Source organism: Zeugodacus cucurbitae, chromosome 2 (assembly GCF_028554725.1).
Source record: "Zeugodacus cucurbitae isolate PBARC_wt_2022May chromosome 2, idZeuCucr1.2, whole genome shotgun sequence".
In the NCBI taxonomy this organism is placed as follows: domain Eukaryota; kingdom Metazoa; phylum Arthropoda; class Insecta; order Diptera; family Tephritidae; genus Zeugodacus; species Zeugodacus cucurbitae.
The window spans coordinates 31,094,456-31,114,347 of NC_071667.1; the positions used below are offsets into that span (position 1 = coordinate 31,094,456).

The 19,892-nt window shown below is 35.1% G+C and overlaps 1 protein-coding gene across 13 annotated transcripts; it reads right to left on the reverse strand.

Moving 5' to 3' along the window:
• Positions 1-3,478: 3,478 nt before the first annotated feature.
• LOC105215737 (uncharacterized) lies at positions 3,479-18,806 on the reverse strand. 13 transcript variants are annotated; one of them, XM_011189832.3, is made up of 9 exons: positions 18,266-18,805; positions 14,369-14,818; positions 7,423-7,783; positions 7,119-7,348; positions 6,477-7,063; positions 6,209-6,410; positions 5,402-5,639; positions 5,012-5,292; positions 3,479-4,957 (listed from the first exon to the last, which is right to left on the reverse strand). In XM_011189832.3, the coding sequence occupies exons 2-9, from the start codon at positions 14,554-14,556 to the stop codon at positions 3,988-3,990; spliced, it is 3,057 nt and encodes a 1,018-aa protein (XP_011188134.1). In that variant the 5' UTR covers positions 14,557-14,818; positions 18,266-18,805; the 3' UTR covers positions 3,479-3,987. The 13 variants fall into 13 exon arrangements, with proteins under 13 accessions (XP_011188134.1, XP_011188131.1, XP_011188132.1 ...); XM_011189829.3 differs by having other exon boundaries at positions 5,402-5,657; XM_011189830.3 differs by having other exon boundaries at positions 5,402-5,657; positions 6,209-6,401; positions 18,266-18,804.
• Positions 18,807-19,892: the final 1,086 nt, after the last annotated feature.

Here is a 19,892-nt window from a genome sequence, read left to right on the forward strand (position 1 = left end):
CTTACTGAATTTAAGCATTTTTAGTAGTTTTCAACATAACTTTTGTATGGGAGGTGGGTGTGGTTATAGTCCGATTTCCTATAAGGACATGCCTGAAAAAAACGACTCCTGAAAGTTTCGTTGATATATGTAGCTTTAGTAGTTTACGAGATATATACAACTTTTCCAAAAAAAACTTCACTCAAATATGCTCCTTTCTAGAACCATCGTTTGTACCAAATTTTACTATCATAGCTTAATTTATGGCTTAGTTATAGCACTTTATCTGTTTTCGGTTGTCTTGTGGGCGTGGCAGTGGGCCGATTTTGCTCATTTTCGAAAGCAACCTTCCTATGGTGCCAAGAAATAAGTGTTCCAAGTTTCATTAGGAAATCTCAATTTTTACTCAAGTTACAGCTTGCACGGACGGACGGACAGACAGACATTAGGATTTTGACTCGTATCGTCACCCTGAGCACTTTGGTATATATAACCCTATATCTAACTCGTTTAGCTTTAGGACTTACAAACAACCGTCATGTGGACAAAACTATTATACTCTCTTAGCAACTTTTGTTGCGAGAGTATAAAAACACAAATAATATTCATAAGCTTTTATAACGGATATTCTGGATTCTCCCTTTTCCACATTACGTTATTGTCAAGTCAATTGGTCAAAAATTTTTACATTTCAGTTTTCTGCTGGGCAATTTGGACCGTCCAATTAAATTTAATGTGAATCACAACGATCTGAAATATTCTTATATACATATGTATGTATGTACATACATATAATACTTTTTCGTTATCAACTAGAACTACTAACTACGTGTATAATAATATTTCTTAATACGTGATCATCTCTTATCTCTAATTTGTTATATGCCTTGACCCTCACTAAGTGGGTTTTTTTTTCAAGTTTAAAACGTAATGAATTCACATTTATTCAGCTTTACAGAAGAAAGTTTACAGTGTTGAACATTAAAAATTACCATTTTATTGTATATACTATATATAATAATTTTCCTTATTCTAGTGGACTAGAATGCCGAATATATGGGTCAAATTGTATGTTATCTAATAAAATTACATCAATAAATTGTGAGAGTATAAATGTTCGGTTACACCTGAACTTAGCCTTTCCTTACTTGTTTTCTGTAATTTTTGAAGTTAACTACTGGAAAGTATTTACTAAATTTACCAATATTTTCGGTAGGTACTGCGGTCCCCACATTCATTACCTGGGACTTTAAAAAGTTATGAAACGAAAGCTTAAGTACGTCATCTATTGTCTACTTTGCGATAAAACTGTCGTTGCGGAGTGGGGCAATGCACTTGCACAACGGACTGTCAATAGGGGAAGCCTGCAATGTAAGCTGCTCTAAATCCTTGTAATGTATGACCTAAAGACCATTGCAGTGTCTTTCAAGCAGAGGTGGTTGCCATCAAGGTAGCCGTAGACATACTCATCCGAAGTACGGCGTCCTTCAGAGAGGTGTGCATTTACTCCGACAGCAGAGACAGAATCGATGACAGAACGCTCTAGTTGTTAGTTTAGAAGTGTCTGACTTTTTTATCAATAGCTTCAAACTACTTCGCTATGCAACTTGTGAGAGTATCCGCTCCCCGCAGAATCGCTGGAAACTGCAAAGCAGACATGCATTCGAGAAAGTATGTATGTGCTACCGACATTGTCATCGTAGTGGGAACGAATTGAAGTCCCTGTCCCACTTGCGCTCTAACGCTGGACACACAGAGATCGGCGAACCTATTGACGAGAATTGCCGACTCAAAAATTATGCAATAGTTTCTAAGCACTTTATCGAACCGTTAAAGTCTTTCTGATACATTATGAATTTTTTGGTAGCACAAGGGCGGTCGCTGTCCAAGTGAGATCTTCTGCATGTGCCTCTTAATCTAACTAACTTAACATAACATAACCAATGAAGTTATCGAATAAAATTTCACATAAAACTGCATTTGGGGTGACCTTGCGCATTTAAAAATTGTCGAAAATAACAATTCAAGGCAATAATATCTAACATGAGAGTCTCGATGTCTATAGATAAATTGTAACCAAAACAAGTAAGGAAGGGCTAAGTTCGGGTGTAACCGAACATTTTATACTCTCGCAATTTATTTATTTGACTTTATTTATATTATGTAATACACAATTTGACCCACATATTCGTCATATATATTGTATAAAGTCCATTGAAAGTTGGAAACCATAATATTAGACTAGAAGCACCGAGGTCCTCGTGTTCGATATATGGGGCCTCAAAAACTTATGGTCCGATTTCGGCGATTTTTAGAATGGGGCTGCCACACTATAAACATAGTATTTGTGCAAAGTTCTGCACCGTGCTTACTTCACTAGTGCTTACTTTATCTATTGTAATGTAAACGATTCAGATCCACTTCAAAGTTCTGGTATATAGGAAGTAGGCGTGGTTGTGAACCGATTTGGCCTATTTTCACAACATATAATTGAGATGTAAGGAAACTATTACAAACAAGTTTCATTGAAATCGGTCGAGTAGTTCCTGAAATATGGTTTTTGACCCATAAGTGGGCGACGCCACGCCCATTTTCCATTTTGTAAAAAAATCTGAGTGCAGCTTCCATCTGCCATTTCTTATGTGAAATTTAGTGTTTCTGACGTTTTTCGTTAGTGAGTTTACCTACTTTTAGTAATTTTCAACCTAACCTTTGTATGGGAGTGGGCGTGGTTATTATCCGATTTCAACTATTTTCATGGGATGTGGTGGGGTACGTAAGAGAATCGACTACAGAAAGTTTGGTTTATATAGCTCTATTGGTTTGCGAGTTATATACAAAAAACCTATTTGGGGACGGGGTCACGCCCACTTTTCCAAAAAAATTTCATCCAAATGTGCCCCTCCCTAATGCGATCCTATGTTCCAAATTTAATTTTCATAACTTTATTTATGGCTTAGTTATGACACTGTATAGGTTTTCGGTTTTCGCCATATTGTGGGCGTGGCAGTGGACCGATTTTTTTTTGAAAGCAACCTCCTCAGGGTGCCAAGGAATGTGTGTTCCAAGTTTCATTAAGATATCTTAATTTTTACTCAAGTTATCGCTTGCACGGACAGACGGACGGACAGACATCCGGATTTCAAATCCACTCGTCATCCTGATCATTTATATATATATAACCCCATATCTAACTATTTTATTTCTTGGTGACACAAACAACCGTTATGTGAACAAAACTATAATAATGTAATAATATGCCTCCGTGCCAAAATAGTAAAGTCTGGTGATTACTTCCCCTAGCACTCATATACCTAATGATTTTGTAGCTTCCTATAATTCTAGTGAACTTTAAGCCGAATATATGGAACAAATTGATTGTCATCCTATTATAACTAAATAAATAAATTTCGAGAGTATCTTTCTGATTAAATTTCGAGATAATAATATTACACCTACAAACAACTTGTTTGGCCCAAAATAAAACTCCTTCAAAGACTACATAAGCATATGTATTTCTCATTTATTGCACAGAAACAATGAAGCGAAATAATAGTTTTATCGGGTTAAGCCTAAGCATATATTCTGTTAATATGTATGTACACATACCACTATATAAAATATATAAGTCTAAAATGCATATTAATTCAGTAATTATAAATTCATTCACAAATCAACTTAAAGTTGTAATAAAATTAAAAAATAATATAAATTGAACACTTTTTAGAATATTGTCTTAAATGTGCTAATTAATTAATTAAATATTACACATTTACGAAGAATAAGAAAATGTTAAATATACTTATAATATATAGTATCTATATCGCTCTGAACACACATTGTATGTGACAGTGTTAGTGCGCCAATAGTTTGAACCTCGCTCAATAGTGCCTCTTGGAGGTGTCGAGCGAAATTCAAACAAATTGATATTTTACAATAATAATTGAATTCGTACATATTTAGCAATATATGTAGATAGGTATATGTATGTAAGTTTATAACTTCGATTTATGGCAAATACCCTAGAGTGTCTTCCAAAGAGGCATTCACAGCGCGCATCGACTGATAATTACTATGAAAACTACCACGTTTCTCAAACTCGCCAAGCAAAGTGTGGCCTTTGCTGCGGGCGCTCTTCACCGATGCTGATTTGGAATTCTTCTCCATTGCTCTCAATTTGCCCAATAGATCTTCGGCGCTATGAGATTTTTGTGAAGAACTCGACGACAAAGCGCCGGTACTGTGATGCTTGTGCCTCCTATCAATACTAGAGGATTCACGTTTTTTTACGGATTGTGCATACTTCTTTGCTTCTTCGCTGCGCGCATTTCGAACTGATAAGCTAGTCTTCGATTTAACCGAAGGTGGTGGACAAATGCTCTTAATGTCGGTAGTTTGGCTAAGCTTCATATCGCCAAAAATAGCAGCTGCTTCTACACTTTTCTTAACACTTAAAGCTTCATGTGGTTGGACCGACTTGCTGTTACCACTTATCGTAAAGAGTTCGTAGTCCAATGCTAGCTTCTCTGCGGCTGTTTGACCTTTGGCACTACCCTTGTGTGAGAAAGGGGTACTTGTGTGATCACGAACAGACCTTTGCTGACGATCAGCCTGGCTGCGCTGGCAATAACATTTGCTAGTGCTGACACAACTATCTGTATCACACCACGTAGTATCCGAATGTGTGTTTACAAAATCACCACCAGGCAAAGCATTATCCTCTTCAACCATTGAACAGTAGCATTTTTCGTCCGACTTGCAAGATATCAACGAATGTCGATTAATATTACCACCAGGCGAGTTATTCGTATTTCGTCTGCTGACACTACTCGAATTCTTTGATGTGATATTGTTACGTTCACTTTTGCGACGCAATCTGCTGTCGACGTGATCTGTTCGAAGACTGCAGTAACATCTGTCCGCTGATGTGCACGTACATGACTCTGAATCATAGCTGCACTCAGAACAAGAGACGTAGCTGCAATTGCAATTATTGTAATCTGATAAGTAACTTCTAGGATCTGCTACGTACCCGCTGCTGCTGTTTCTATTTGGCCCACGAAGTGTGTTGTCTTTACGCACCACCGAAACGTCCGAACCACTGGTAGCCACACGTGCCCGCTGCTGGTCATTTGAGCGCCCTATCGTCGGTTGAACTGCGCGTGTTCTGCTAATGCTGAGATTGTGGACTTCCTCTTTCTTATTCCGGGGCTGTTTTGACATGTGAGGTTTGCCGCGACAGGACCTAAATTGTCCCAAGTGGAGAACTTTTTTTAAACTTTTCGTTCCAAACAACAAGGTTTTGGACTTTTTCTAGAATTCATAAGCAGAAATAACATTTACATATGTATCTGTAACCAAATATACGCTATTATGCGAATATATTCATATATTTCATTTATATTTTAAAGTTTGTAATCACCTGTGTTACTGGAGCGTTACTTCGACGCTTCAACTTTTTCTTCCTTTGTCGACGCATAATATTCTTTGATCGCTGGAAGAGTTCATCCTTCGTCAGGGTCACAGCCAACTTGAGTAGGAATTCTTTGTAGATTGGCTTCAGATCGTTGAATGACATTCCATCGGCGTCAATTATGGCATAAAGAATCTCGTCCAATGAATGAAGGTTTTCATGCAAGCGGAATTCATTAAACAGTTCGCTGAAACCAAGTGGTGAACTAGAAATAAAATTCAAACAATTCGAATACTGAGGGATTTGATCAAGAATTCTACACCACAAATGCCCAGTGTGCGGAAATCATATAGATATAGACATTAGAGAAAAGGATATAAAATGCTACCATATAATGGTATTGAACCAAAATTATATGATAAATGTCTATATTATACACTTTTTCATTGAAATATTTAGGTTATGTGCGATATCATAGTTTTTGTGCGCATATTTGAAAAACTTTCTTTTACCTATATACAAATCAATAATGAACAAAGGCGATTTAATCATTAGGAAAGCTAACGGCATCTTGTTAATAGATGTTCGAAGATTTCAAGAACTATAAGTGGGGTTTCAACTGTTAAAATTTGAATACGAGTTTTCTAGTGACATTGCCATAGTTTTACGGTAATTTTTTATTTCGAACTGGTGTGGACTTGAAAAAGGAACAAACAATTAATGTGTTCTGTGGACCACATCGTATAAGTGAAAAGTTAGAGTTTATATTCTAGAAAGCGGTGTAATCACTTGAGTAGAAAACTAAACGGGACTTACCCACCACCTCCGCCCAATTTTCCAGAATGCCTACGCGCAGCTCTTGATTTATACCGCGTAAGTCCTCCCGTGTTTAGGAAGCTACCGGATCGAGGTATTGCTACGCGAGTTAGTATATCTCCATTGGTCTCATTACGTAGGCCACTATTCGAGTTCGCTCCCAATGAGTCCGCAACCGATAAGAAGCCACCACCTGAAATGTCTGAATCGTAAGCGCTGTTTACACTATTCGAAAGTAGGAATCTTCTTCTGAAGTTGTTATGTTTACCTCCACAATCATCACAAAATGTGTCTTTAAGAGCAATGGCAGCTTGATTATTAATGTTGCGTACGGAATTACCAGAGTGCATACCGTTAGGAATAGGTGGGGCACGTTTACTTTTATGAGACTTTCGTCTTCTTTCTTCCGTTGTAGTCTCCGTTTCGTTAATAACGTTATTGCTGGAAGTAAGCGTGTTATTAGGAATACGTTTTCTCCGTCCAGATCGAGTAGGTGTTGCTATTTCTGCACCTAAGCTTTCACTTGAACTACGCAAAGAACTTTTGCGACCATTAGATAGCGCATGGGATTGTGATAAGTAATTGGAGCCCGTACGTGCCGAACTACTAGCAATACTGATACAACTAACGCCATTTTGATTACGTGGTGTACGTCGTTTAGTACTGCGATGAGAACTAGAATTCACATGGGACATTAAGCTCTGGTATAATGTGGCGGCGATAACGATGGCATCTTCGGTACTTTTACAAATAAAAGCATGACATTTTAGAACCTTAGGCAATCCAGGGGATCGCATTACCACTGCAAATATCGGTGCATGGCCATTACTCGGCACTTGATTTTTCTCATTCCCACTGTAACATAAATATCTTATAAGGCTGTCTAATGAAATTCATGTTTTTCCCTTACCATAATGGTCGAAACAAAGACGTTTTGTCTATATTATCGGGGTCTGTAATGAGCGGTAGAAACGCAGCACCGCCATCACTGTCTGAAACAACGAATTTTACCGCAGACCAAACAGCTATATTATGAAATGGCGTAATATTCTCTTCACTCTGTGTGTTTGTATTATAATTTGTGTTCATTTTAACTTGTAGCCCAGTTGTACAAATTTCCAGAAAACCAGAACATTTTTTCTAAATAATTAGCACAAAACATAAGTTCTTGATGAGTAATTTGCAAATCTACACATGCGATTTTATTTATTTACCTTGGTATTTAACTCCTTCAAATACAGCTCACGAAGTGGTGCTTGAAGCCCTTGAAGGCTAGTCACTTTATCTTGTAACGGTAAGGAGCCCAGGTATATTACTGCAAAGCTGCTGGTGGCATCCTTAGCCACATCGGTGAACAGCTGCTCAATTTGTTCCTGCACACTATTACTCATACGTTGTACGTCTTTCTTAGTGGAAGTTGCAAGTTTTTTCGTCGTTTCGGTAGACTCCTGTAACAAACTCGTAATAGATCGAGCACTCTGTCCTGTGCTGGCCAACTCACTACGACCATACATGATTATGGATCGAGTTCGACGTGATCCTCTCGTGTCATCAAGCCGGTTGCTGCGTATAGACCTTCAGAAAATAATATAGAGAGACGAATGAATGAAAATCGGCAGAAAAATATTAAAAGGAATTTCACAAAGATGTAAAAAAATTTAGCTTCAATTCGATTTTGGATGACCCATTCATTCATTTATGGTTGAATTTATTAATTATTGCCTAACATTTCTCGAGTCGTTTCTTGCGCCTCTTAGTTGTATGAATTGTGAATATCAAGAAGAGGCATCCGAACTTGTTTCTTATGGTACCGTCAATAGGAAGAAAATCTATATTTTATTTGCTATAGTCTATAGATTTCCGTCAATAGTAGTCGCGAACCCAATACACTCAAGTAGCCAGTTTCGTGAACAGAAATTTATGCATTTATCAGCAATAGTTCATATTGAAAAGTGTCTACGTGCCTTATTATGTATTTGTAACTTACTCTGAGAGCTCTTTTGCTTTCCGATTAATTTTCACCCAAAAAAACTTTGGGAACAAGACATAAAGTTCTACGAGTAATTTACCGTTTGTTGACACCAAAATATATTTACATATTGTAGACTATTCAGTGATCGGCCAAATCTGTTTTGCATAATAATGACCTTAGCTGCGGATGCTGCTTGTGAGCGTCAATTGATTGGGATTGGGAGACTGTGTGAAGATGTTGTGATTAATAATGTAAGTTAAATTCAGCAGTTATTTCCATACAATACATTCATATCTATCTACATTTCTATAGATTTCTGTATATTTCTGTACGAGTGAGCTCTTACGAATAACGGTTACATATTTAAGTTCATTGTGCATTGGCTTTTGAACGGTTTTATGAATAAAGCCAATACGAGACAATTAAATATTGAAAGTTTTGTCGTATTGACACGATTGAAATGAGTTAAGTATGTTTATTTGTAAATATGTATGCCTGTGGGTATACATTCCGACTAAGCATTATAAATATAGGAACTTAAGGTCCAATATCACATTCGAATATTCGAACTTAAACATTAAATGAAATAAAACTGCTATAAAAATAAATAGCATATTTTTTATTTCACTAAAAGGACCAGACAAGAGCAGTTAATTGTTTTTCCATCATATTTTCAATATTTCCCCTTCAATAATCTTAATGTGTATATTTAGATTTGTAAGCTCGGGTCATGCTAATTGTAGTTCTTTAATGAAATCTATTATCTTTATATATTTTAATAAATTTGGTTACTGGGACCTGGAACCCTAAATAAGTATTTAACTCGTGCACTTTTCAAGTCGTTGCTCAGGGAGGCGAACTTCGAAAAACGTAGTCAACGCAGGTGGACTGTCGTATCTAAGAAGAAAAAAATTATTATTTGATCCCTTTTGTTCCCTTTTGATGGGTAGTGTAGGGATATGGTGAATGTAAATGTTGATGTGGTGAACGTGGTGTGTCAGTGTTGTGGGTTTGAGTAAATTTGTGTGCTCGTATGTTGAATTGGATTTAAGTGTCGATGTGTTTTTATGTTAAAAAAGGGGAGGAAGAAACTCTAAGGCTCATTTAGTCAGAGGGGATATACTTTTTTTACACATGATTCAATGTCTCGGAAAAAACTAGTTTGGTCCAATACCCAAAAAATAATCGGTTTGGTAGTATAGTATAATGAATAGATCACTGCAAGGGATTGTACCGAATTAATCCAATGTAAAGGTTGGTCTGTGGTACATGTTTACTTTTTCTTGTATTTTTTAGTTATATGTATGTATACTATTAGCGGCTAGAAGATTGTTTCATATCGAAGCATTTTGGTTTAAATACATTTTTGCGAATATTGCACATTGCCCCAAAGAAACCATTATACGACTAATATTATGCCTTACATTGCGCATTTATTAATGTATCGGTAAAGCGGCTTTGAAAACATTTTTATATTATCCTATGTGTGTACAAATACGATGTACATAGTACTTACTACTTATGTATAGTAAATTGGCGATGGGGTCATATGTAGAAGTTCACGCAAGTGAGGAAAGTTTCTGATTGCCATTCACTTGGGAGTGGCCAGGAACGATTCTTTTGCATATGACTCAAGCAGCTCACGACTTCCGGTTTTAGACCAAGTATCCCCTGGGTAGCTAACAGACATCCGTTTGGAGGCGAGCTAAATTGAGAAGGCGAAGCCCGCTTGTGCGGTTGTGCGTAGGGCTTGGGACTCACCACATAAAAAAATCTCCCCAATGAACATACGGCTATAATCGCTTAAAGCGGTTCCTACGCCAAATATATATATATATATATATATAGTAAATTGTAATTATTTTCAAAATGGGTGTTTCTTCTCACAACTATTTCAAATTTACGTTAGTCTAGTTTTCGGCAATAACTGAGTGGCTTAATATTTGAAAGGGGGGCATTGAAATATAACAATGAATGGGTATACAATGTGTGAGTATGTGTGAGTATGTGAGCTTACCTGGCCTTCGTGTGCTAATCTCGCCCAAACCTTTATACATATACATATGTGTATGCATTTAAATATCTACATACATATTTTTTATGTATATTTATGACAAATTATTAACAGCCGTTTAAATGACCTATCGCGCACAAACACACCTATCATTCACAACTACATACATATATATGCATGTATGAATATCTCACCGCAGCCAATATGTGGGCATTATGATATTCATTCGAATATGATGGTGCAATGTATCTCTACTTTGTTCAAAAATTAAGTAATTGTAGTAGTAAGTTGAATAAACTGTTATTGTTTGTGATCTTTTCTGCCTTTGCGAGGGCATAACATACATATACACATATACATGCATTCAAACACATACATCGTCGATCATAAAAGCTGCAAATTAAACCGCTAAGAAGTAACAACGCCGCTCACATGTATTTATAGTATTTGGGCTTTTCAATTGATATCTGTGCAGAGAAATCCATTGAAATTTTCATTTAATGACTTTACAGATATAAGAAAGTATGTACACCGAGGAGCATCTACCTACGTATAGACTATAGAAACCCCACGCAGCCAGATGCTATCAATGGAGAAAAGTAAAAGTTCAGCCGGTTAACCAATTATGCAATCAAACTTTTCTAATTTTGTCATATAAAATTGTAGAGCAACTTCCGAAAATTGTTTACATATCTATATCTCTCCCTTACTTACATACATATAAGTTTAATTATAATTCTTGTGGACAAGTTTTTAAGGGCAGCTTTGATTGTTATGTTATAAACAGGTCTGAGACGTTGTGATTGGCATCTGTTTTTATCTGGTACTCATAGGTTATAGGTTTTAATATTATATTATATTAATTTTATATACATACAAGTTGTATAACGAAATTTAGTTAGGTGATAAATTCTAGGTCACAAAAATTCGTGGTTTAAGTGTTTTTATAATTACGATGCAAAATTTGAATCCAGCCAATCCATGGTTCTTGGGAGACTGGAGATATTTGCCTATAAAATTTTGCTGTAAAATATTGGTCCGCTCGGTGCTTCTCGAAGTCTCGGCAAAAAATGTATTAATATAAATTTGTAATTACACATTTTGCATGTTTCATATGTCTTATTGTCTGTTATCAATGTAATTCTTTGAAAAATGTATGTAAGGGTAATACTTTGACACCATTTAGCATAAATTTATAATAGATCTAAGTATAAATATCTTTTCATATGGCTCGTCTTGCAAAAGTGTAAACATAACAAGTAAGGAAGGCCTAAGTACGGGTGTCACCGAACATTTTATACTTTCGCAATTTATTTATTTAACTTTATTAATATAACAAACAATTTGACTCACATATTCGGCATATATGTATATGGTATAAAGTCCATTGAAAGTTTGAAAACCCTAATATTAGGTATATGGGAACTAGGGGAAGTTACAACCCGATTTCATTCATTTTTGGCAAGGAGACGTATTGTTAGATGAAACATATCTTATGGACCGATTTCGACGATTTTTGGAAGGGCGAAGCCATTCTTTAAATTCAGTATTTTTGCAAAGTTCTGTTCCGATATCTTCACTAGTGATTTCTTTATATATTGTAAAGTAAATTATTCAGACCGACTTCAAAGTTCTGGTATATGAGAAATAGGCGTGGTTGTGAACCGATTTGGACTGTTTTCACAACATATCATTGGGAAGCTAGGAAGATATTATGAACCGAATTTCATTGAAAATCTAGTACCTAAAAGAAACGACTCTATAAAGCTTCCTTGATATAGCTTTAGTAGTTTGCGAGATATGTACAAAAAACTTAGTAGGAGGCGGGGCCACACCACGTCCACTTCCCCCAAAAAAATACATCCACATCCTCTTCATAGTGCGATCCTTTATACCAAATAGTTTAATTTATGGCTTAGTTACAGCTCTTTATATGTTTCCGTGTTACAGTGTTCCGATTACACCCATCTTCGAACTTACCTTCTTATGGTGTCAAGAATTAGGTCTTCCAAGTTTCATTAAAATATCTCAATTTTTACTCGAGTTACAGCTTGAACGGACGGACAGACAGACATCCGGATTTTAACTTTACTCGTCACACCGATCATTTTGATATATATATATCAATATATCTAACTCGTTTAGTTTTATGACTTTTATGGAAAAATTAAAAATTATGCTAGATATCCCGTCTCAATCAGTTGAATCTTGCGCATTCGGAGTGGAGTAACAGTCCTGTGATGACCCCTTCTATATAATTCAAGTTCATTTCTTACTGCAGGGATAATGGTATGTCCAACTTATTCCAGTGTGACAGCTCTTCAGAGAGTTTGTATATAACAATTTCAATTGTTGCCAGATAAGACAAAATATTCATTTTTGGGCATTTAAATTAAAATACCCAACATTTATTATGGTTAAAAATTTTATACACTGAATGTTTAATATAAAAATTATTTATTTCATTATATAATTGTATGTTAAAATAGCCGATTTTAGGACTTTCAGGAATAAAAAAGGTAAATTATTACTTATGTACGTGTCAACTGACTATTAAGCAATTTTTTTTCTAATTTTCCATGCAAAATTAGTTTATCGATCTTGTAGCATTAAAACTGTTTGAATTTTAGTCTCGTCCTCTCACTGATTTGGGTTTATATGACTCTAGTCCATATTGATAAGTTTTAGATGTTATTTACATCTGCTAAGTACAAGGTGACTCGCTATCGTGCGACTTCTTTAACTTGATGCTGGAGAAAATTATAAGAGCTGCAGAGCTAAATAGAGAAGGTACAATCTTCTACAAGAGTGTACAGCTACTGGCGTACGTCGATGATATCGATATCATTGGAAACAACACCCGCGCCGTTAGTTCTGCTTTTTCCCGCCTGGATAAGGAAGCGAAGCGAATGGGTCTGGTGGTGAACGAGGACAAGACGAAATATCTCCTGTCATCAAACAAACAGTCAGCGCATTCGCGTCTTGGCTCCCACGTCACTGTTGACAGTCATAACTTTGAAGTTGTAGATAATTTCGTATACCTAGGAACCAACATTAACACCGATAATAATGTCAGCCTTGAAATCCAACGCAGAATCACTCTTGCCAACAGGTGCTACTATGGACTGAGTAGGCAATTGAAAAGTAAAGTCCTCTCTCGACGAACAAAAACTAAACTCTACAAGTCCCTCATCATTCCCGTCCTACTTTATGGTGCAGAAGCATGGACGGTGTCAACATCCGATGAGACGGCACTAGGAGTTTTCGAGAGAAAGGTTTTGCGGAAGATTTACGGTCCCTTAAACACTGGCAACGGCGAATACCGCAGAAGATGGAATGATGAGCTGTATGTGTTGTTCGACGACATAGACATAGTCCAGCGAATAAAAAGACAGCGGCTACGCTGGCTGGGTCATGTTGTTCGAATGGATGAAAGTGCCCCAGCTCCGAAAGTTTTCGATGCAGTACCCGCTGGTGGAAGCCGAGGAAGAGGGAGACCTCCACTCCGGTGGAAGGACCAGGTGGAGAAGGACCTGTCTTCACTTGGTATTACCAATTGGCGCCAAACCGCCAAAAGGAGAGATGCGTGGCGCACTGTTGTGGACTCGGCTATAACCGCGTAAGCGGTTTCTACGCCAGTTAAGAAGAAGAAGTGAACGAACTTATGATTTTCAGTACGATGTGATGCGAGACCACAAACGACACCGATTTAGATAACTTTCGACATTATTTTTTTTTTTAACTTTATCAAAACTTTCGTTTCCCACAATAATTTTACATTTTTACAAATAGTGCCGGAATTATTCGAAGGTGAACTGTTAAAAAATTCTCATCACACATGGAATAGACATTGAAATGGATTTATATTAGTTGGAAAGTACCTTTGGTTAATGACAATGATGTTAACACACTAAATTTAATTTTACGGTAACCCAACAAATTTTCAAAAAATTTAAATTAAATTTTTCAGAACTTTCGAGATGCTAACGTTTCTTTTGGTCTTTTTAGTTAATCAATTGTGCAGGAATGACGAAACTCAGCAAATCGGTGTACTTGCTCATTGAATATACTGGAGCAGATAGCGCTAAGTAGCGCCACATTGAGATCAGTAATAAAACTACTAGATACTATATCTCGTAGGTGATATTTTTAACTTTTAAACATATGTACATACCTTGTGTCGTCGAACATCAAATCGATTTTTAATTTGTAAACAGAATTTTTGCTGACGCTTGAGGCTGCTTCCAAGTGATCGGCATCCAATAGCCGGAAACCGGAAGAATTGCTGCTTAGCGGCTTGCGAGCATGCGCGGTATTCATTTTCGAAATGGGCACAGTGTCCACCATGCTGCAAGTTACCATCGTTGGTTGTGACGACAAGTGGAGATTGTTGCACTCTGTGTATATTAATTGAAGCACTGGCCTTGCAACTGTGTGTTTTCACTCAACCTGTTGTGCATTGCTTTAGCTTGTCTTTAGTCTGTATCGTTTTGTGGCATTTGCCGTTGTTTATTGCAGTTTTTTTTATAATACTATTTATGTGTACCAAATTGTTTTATGCATGTGTCGAAAGAGCGCTTGCCCATGTGCTTGTTACACTATACACATATATACATGTGTTCAGCTGTTGGTGTTGTTATATTTCAGACGGTAATTTATTTGTAATTTTATATGTGCACTTACGTACATATATATATATATCTTTAACTATTATTGCTTATATTTTGCAAGAGCAAACACAAAATGTTTGCATTGTTAAACGGAAAACTACCATAAATGACAGCTAATATGCTTACATACATACATACATGTATGTTTAAATATCTATAATTTATATATAATACGTTTACTTATTATTGGTAAATACATTTGTATATAAGACATTATTACCGCGAAACCGAACCACTAAACACTAAAAGTTAGGAAATCACAGGATACATTGTAAAACTGCTTTCGAAATTTAGTAACACTTCACATAAGAATAAATAAGTGATAATCAAAATTTATTGGAAAATATTTATATATTTACTTTATTTAAAAACTTTATCTAGATCAAAATAAGAATCAAAGAAAATAAAAAATATTTACACAATTTTTAAATAAGCATTTTAATTATAGTTGATTGAAATTTAAATTTCGAAAAAACCTTTAGCAAATAAATTAGTTACTTATTTACTGAGGGTTATAAGTTTGAAAGAAGTTTCAATCAAAATTAAAATTTTTTCGTTTTCTACTTCAAATTCGCTTGGATTCTAAATTACATTATACGAAAAACTCGACTTTTTTTTAGTATTGGGCCAAACTAATTTTTTCCGAGACATTGAGAAATAAGTAAAAAAGTACATTCTCCGATTTACGAAGTTAGTCTCCAAAATCGAAATATTTGACTTCGAAATTTGTTATGGCTCAATAAATGAAGAGGTATAATTTATTTTTTTATAATGGAAATAGTTTTTTATATATTTAATTATCGTTATAAACTATTTTTTTTGTATCTTTATACATTTATGCTTTCCAGAAACAAGTGTAGGTGTACAATAAGTTCCTCTTTTTCTATATCCCTCTCTATATCTTGTGGGTAATGATTCACAAATTTTTTAAAGATTTTTAGATATAGGTAGCCGTAATGTGAAATATGTATAGTAGGTGTATTTGTTTCGAAATTTAATAACACAAAATTTCAATTACAAAGATTTCGAAATTTTTAAATAAGAATAACAGTTTTTTAACTAACACCTAAACATAAACCTAGCCTTCCTAGGACAAGGGAACGATTGACAAAGATTTAGAGATGGATGGAGTGATGGATCAAAACTAAACAAACGAGTTTGAAGTGGTGTCTTTTTAGAAAAATTAGAAACCAGAATCGAGTTCCGGCTCATTAATTGTGTGTTCCAAGCGGAGATTACCACAATTAAAGAAAGCCTTCTTGTACTGTTAAATAGAGTGTTAACGACCAGAAACTTATTTATATTTACGGATAGCCAAGCAGCTTTAAAATCAATAAAGTCTCATAGAATATCATCGAAGATAGTGAACGAATGCTTCGTGCTATTAGTTAGACTAACATCATATTTAACGATAGATCTGTAGTGGGTTCCAGGACATAGTGATATTCCTGGAAATTGTGAAGCACATGAACTAGCCATTGAACTAGGTACAACCTTAGAGTTAGATGCTAATAAAGAGGGAATTTACATACCTCTGGCAAAGTGTTGATATTTAATCAACAAACATGCTGTATATAGCTGAATCTCGATGGAAAGAAGTTATGACTTGCTCAACAAACAGACAAACGTGGTCTGAGTGGAATAAAAGCCGCACATGCCGACTATTAAAATTTAAAAGGAAAGACATAAGAAGCCTAGTAGTGGTGTTAACATGTCAGTGTTTGATTGAGAGATACGCCAGCAGACTGGGAATATCTTTCAATGATTACTGCAGAAGCTGGCAAACAGTAGAAGAAGAAGAAACTATAACACACCTTCTATGCGGATTAAGGCTCTGTATAAGAAAAAAATCGCAATTATCGGGCGCGGTTTCCTCGCTGATGCGACGGAAGTTGCACATATCAAACAATTCAAATTATTTCATATTATCAAGACCAAGACCATAGTGTGATTCAAAGTGGACTTAATAGTGTGGGTATCACAGTCACAATGGTGTCACAATGCACAATGCTAGGTGCGTCGGCAGACAACCAGTTAACCTAACCTAACTAAAATAAAAAAAAACCTAAATATTTAACAGTTTAGTATATATCAACAAGGACTAAAGTAAAAATGCAAAATTCCTACTTTTTCTTAATATACATAAGAACTATATACATATATATTGTTATATAATAAACAACAAAAATCAACAAAAAAAATATAAAATTTTCAAATTTCAGCATTTTATACTCGTATTAGTTGGTAAACACATTTAGAGATACTTTCACTACAAAAAATTAGCAAAATACAAATGAAAATGTGTCTAGTCATATACATATTTTCATATATGTACATATGTATGTATGTATGTACGGTATTTGTCCGTGTACATAATGTGCATTTGTGCGTAACTTTGTTCGCCCAAAAATACACATGAACGATTTGTGAGTGCACATTATTTGGTACAGACACACACATACATATGTATGTATAAGTTAATATGCATGTTTATATACAGAGTGCATCAGTTGGGCGTTTTAAATTACTTACATATTTGCCACAGTACAAAAAATATTGTTTGAGTTGAATTTATATTATATATAGCAACTCAAATATATAGTTCTTTCATTTGGTACATGTATGTACTTAAATTGTGAAAACAGTTTTATGAATACTTAGCTTTTTTTAACTTAAAAAAAAATATATATTTTTTGTTTGTATAAAGGAACAAATAAATTTTAAGACTTTAAAGCTTAACCAATATTTATTATTATTTTCATAATTGATAATTACGATTTCACATGCCAAATATGACATATTTTATGAAATAAATTATTTAAAATATGAAATTATATGTGTATTTGGTTTTATACAAAGGGATTTCCTAAATCTTTTTTTTCAATTTCTTATAAAATAATTTCTAAAAGTTTTTAATGGAAAATTTGTCTTACTAAATTTCAACAAATACACTTACTATACATATTTCTCATCAAAGCTACCTATAACTAATAAACTTTAAGAAATTTTTGTTTATGGAAAGAAATCATCGTTATAGTGAGTTCGTAAATCTGGGAAGAAGTTCTCAATTTGTGTAATATTTGAGTTAAGAATACATTACACCATACATACATATGTATGTATATATGCCACACAAAATTACCGAACTATTGACAAACTTATATATGTTTTAAAACGATAAAACTTTGAAAAAAAAATCGATTTTAGTAAGAAATATACGATACCAGTACAATTTTCGCAACTGCATTTTTATACTAATAAGAACACATGAAATGAAATTCAACTAGAGTTGTATGGCTTTTTTTAACACTTGATCAAAAATTCGGAGATTTTGCTTCAAGCCATTTCATCTGAAGCAAAACAATTTTTTGTGAAACCCTGTATCTTGTAGTTATTATCACCTGTGTATGTATGTATGTATGTATGCACGCAGCTAATTAAAATGTGGATTTGCACTTATAGGCATGCAAGCGCGTTGACTTAGTCAAGTGTGTATTCGAGAGGTCATTATCAGCTATGACTCGGCGTACCTTACATGCACTTAAACTTTTGGCGCTTACAGTTGACACACACTGAAAATGTACCTAATTTTTCTTGAAACACTGCAAAACTTTTCATTCAAACACTTTTCATACATTTCAGTTTTGTTACCACGTATTATCTCATTTGTCATAATTCCGATATGCCAACAATGTGTAATGTGTCTTCATTTCATTACAAACAATTTTTTATGCTTCAGCTTAAGACTATACAAATGCAGATAATTAACTATTCACAGACACCAAGTACAAAAGCGAAAAGCATTAAAGTCTATTATTTTCTTAACGCGCGAAACTCTATCGACACTGTTTCCGACGTAGCGATGCGTTGTGGCACATTGCTCCACTGCGAATGCGCGCACGATACCTGGCCGATGAGCAGCCCAAGTTGCAAACAGCAAGTCAAGTTGGACGTACACTCAGCCAGCCGTTAAAGATGTCGAAGCACCGCACCAAGCACGACGTCAAGCGCTGTGTGTTTCTATATGTTTGTGTGCATACGAGTGTAAAAATAATATACGTATGTACATACATATCTGCATGGCATACAAAGGTAAGTATAAATTGTATGCGTCTCTGAGCGTTAAACAAAGAGCAGAGTGGGTAGTGGTCATCGGGCTGCTGCTCAGCGTTTAGCGAACGGAGAAACAACATAAGCAACGGTAATACTCAAACAGATATTTCTTATTTTTGATATAGACAGTGGTCAGTAATGGCATTCGTAACAACAAATTGAAAGAAACGGGTCAAATCAACAGAGTCGCATTGGAACTAATTTTGAATGTAATGCATCATGTAATATGCAGCCATTCTTAAGCCATTCCTGCTATGACTATTACTTGATAATAATGATTGCTTTGTGATTTAAGTAAAATAAATAAGATGAGTGAAGAGCTGAAGTGTCAACTATAACAAACTTTTTTTAAGGAAGTTAATTAAAATTTATTTAAACCCATCGCCGGTCTCCAAAACTATGTATTTTAGAAAACAATATTTGAAATTTAAATTAAGTGTTGATGTATTAATTTACTATTACTGTTAAATTTATGTGTAATCTTAAAGTGCACCCATATTTTCTTAAATAAAGGAGGTTAAGCTAATTATTTGGTAAAGTTTGAACTCCAAGACGGTTTTTTATACCTCGATGGACGTCATTCTATTCGATGCTGTTGTTTCCACAACTACTGAGTTAAGACTATAAATAACCGGAATTTGGAAGAAGAAGAATAATTGCTCCGTTCCCCAGTGACCGCCAAAGTGCGTCCGTTCTCATAACAGTATGGAACTATTTTTCGCTTAGTATCAAAGGTCATACTAGATTACTCCAATGTATCGAAAATGCCATTGATGACTGCCGGATCCTTACAACTAAATCAATAAAGATTTATCTGTTTCTTTAAATTCTGATGCTTTTGCAATTAAAATCCGTTAAATCACAGAAACATTGAAACAACTACCGATGGAAATGGATGTCTGTCCGTCCGTCTGT

Bases quoted from the DNA above. Each gene is read 5' to 3' on its own strand.
- LOC105215737 (XM_054235702.1), bottom strand. From the start codon at position 14,556: ATGGTAACTTGCAGCATGGTGGACACTGTGCCCATTTCGAAAATGAAT. The intron at 7,064-7,118 runs GTAAGGGAAAAA...TTTATGTTACAG, and splicing joins TCTTTGTTTCGACCATTATG to TGGGAATGAGAAAAATCAAG. The intron at 4,958-5,011 runs GTACGTAGCAGA...TTGCAATTGCAG, and splicing joins AATAGAAACAGCAGCAGCGG to CTACGTCTCTTGTTCTGAGT.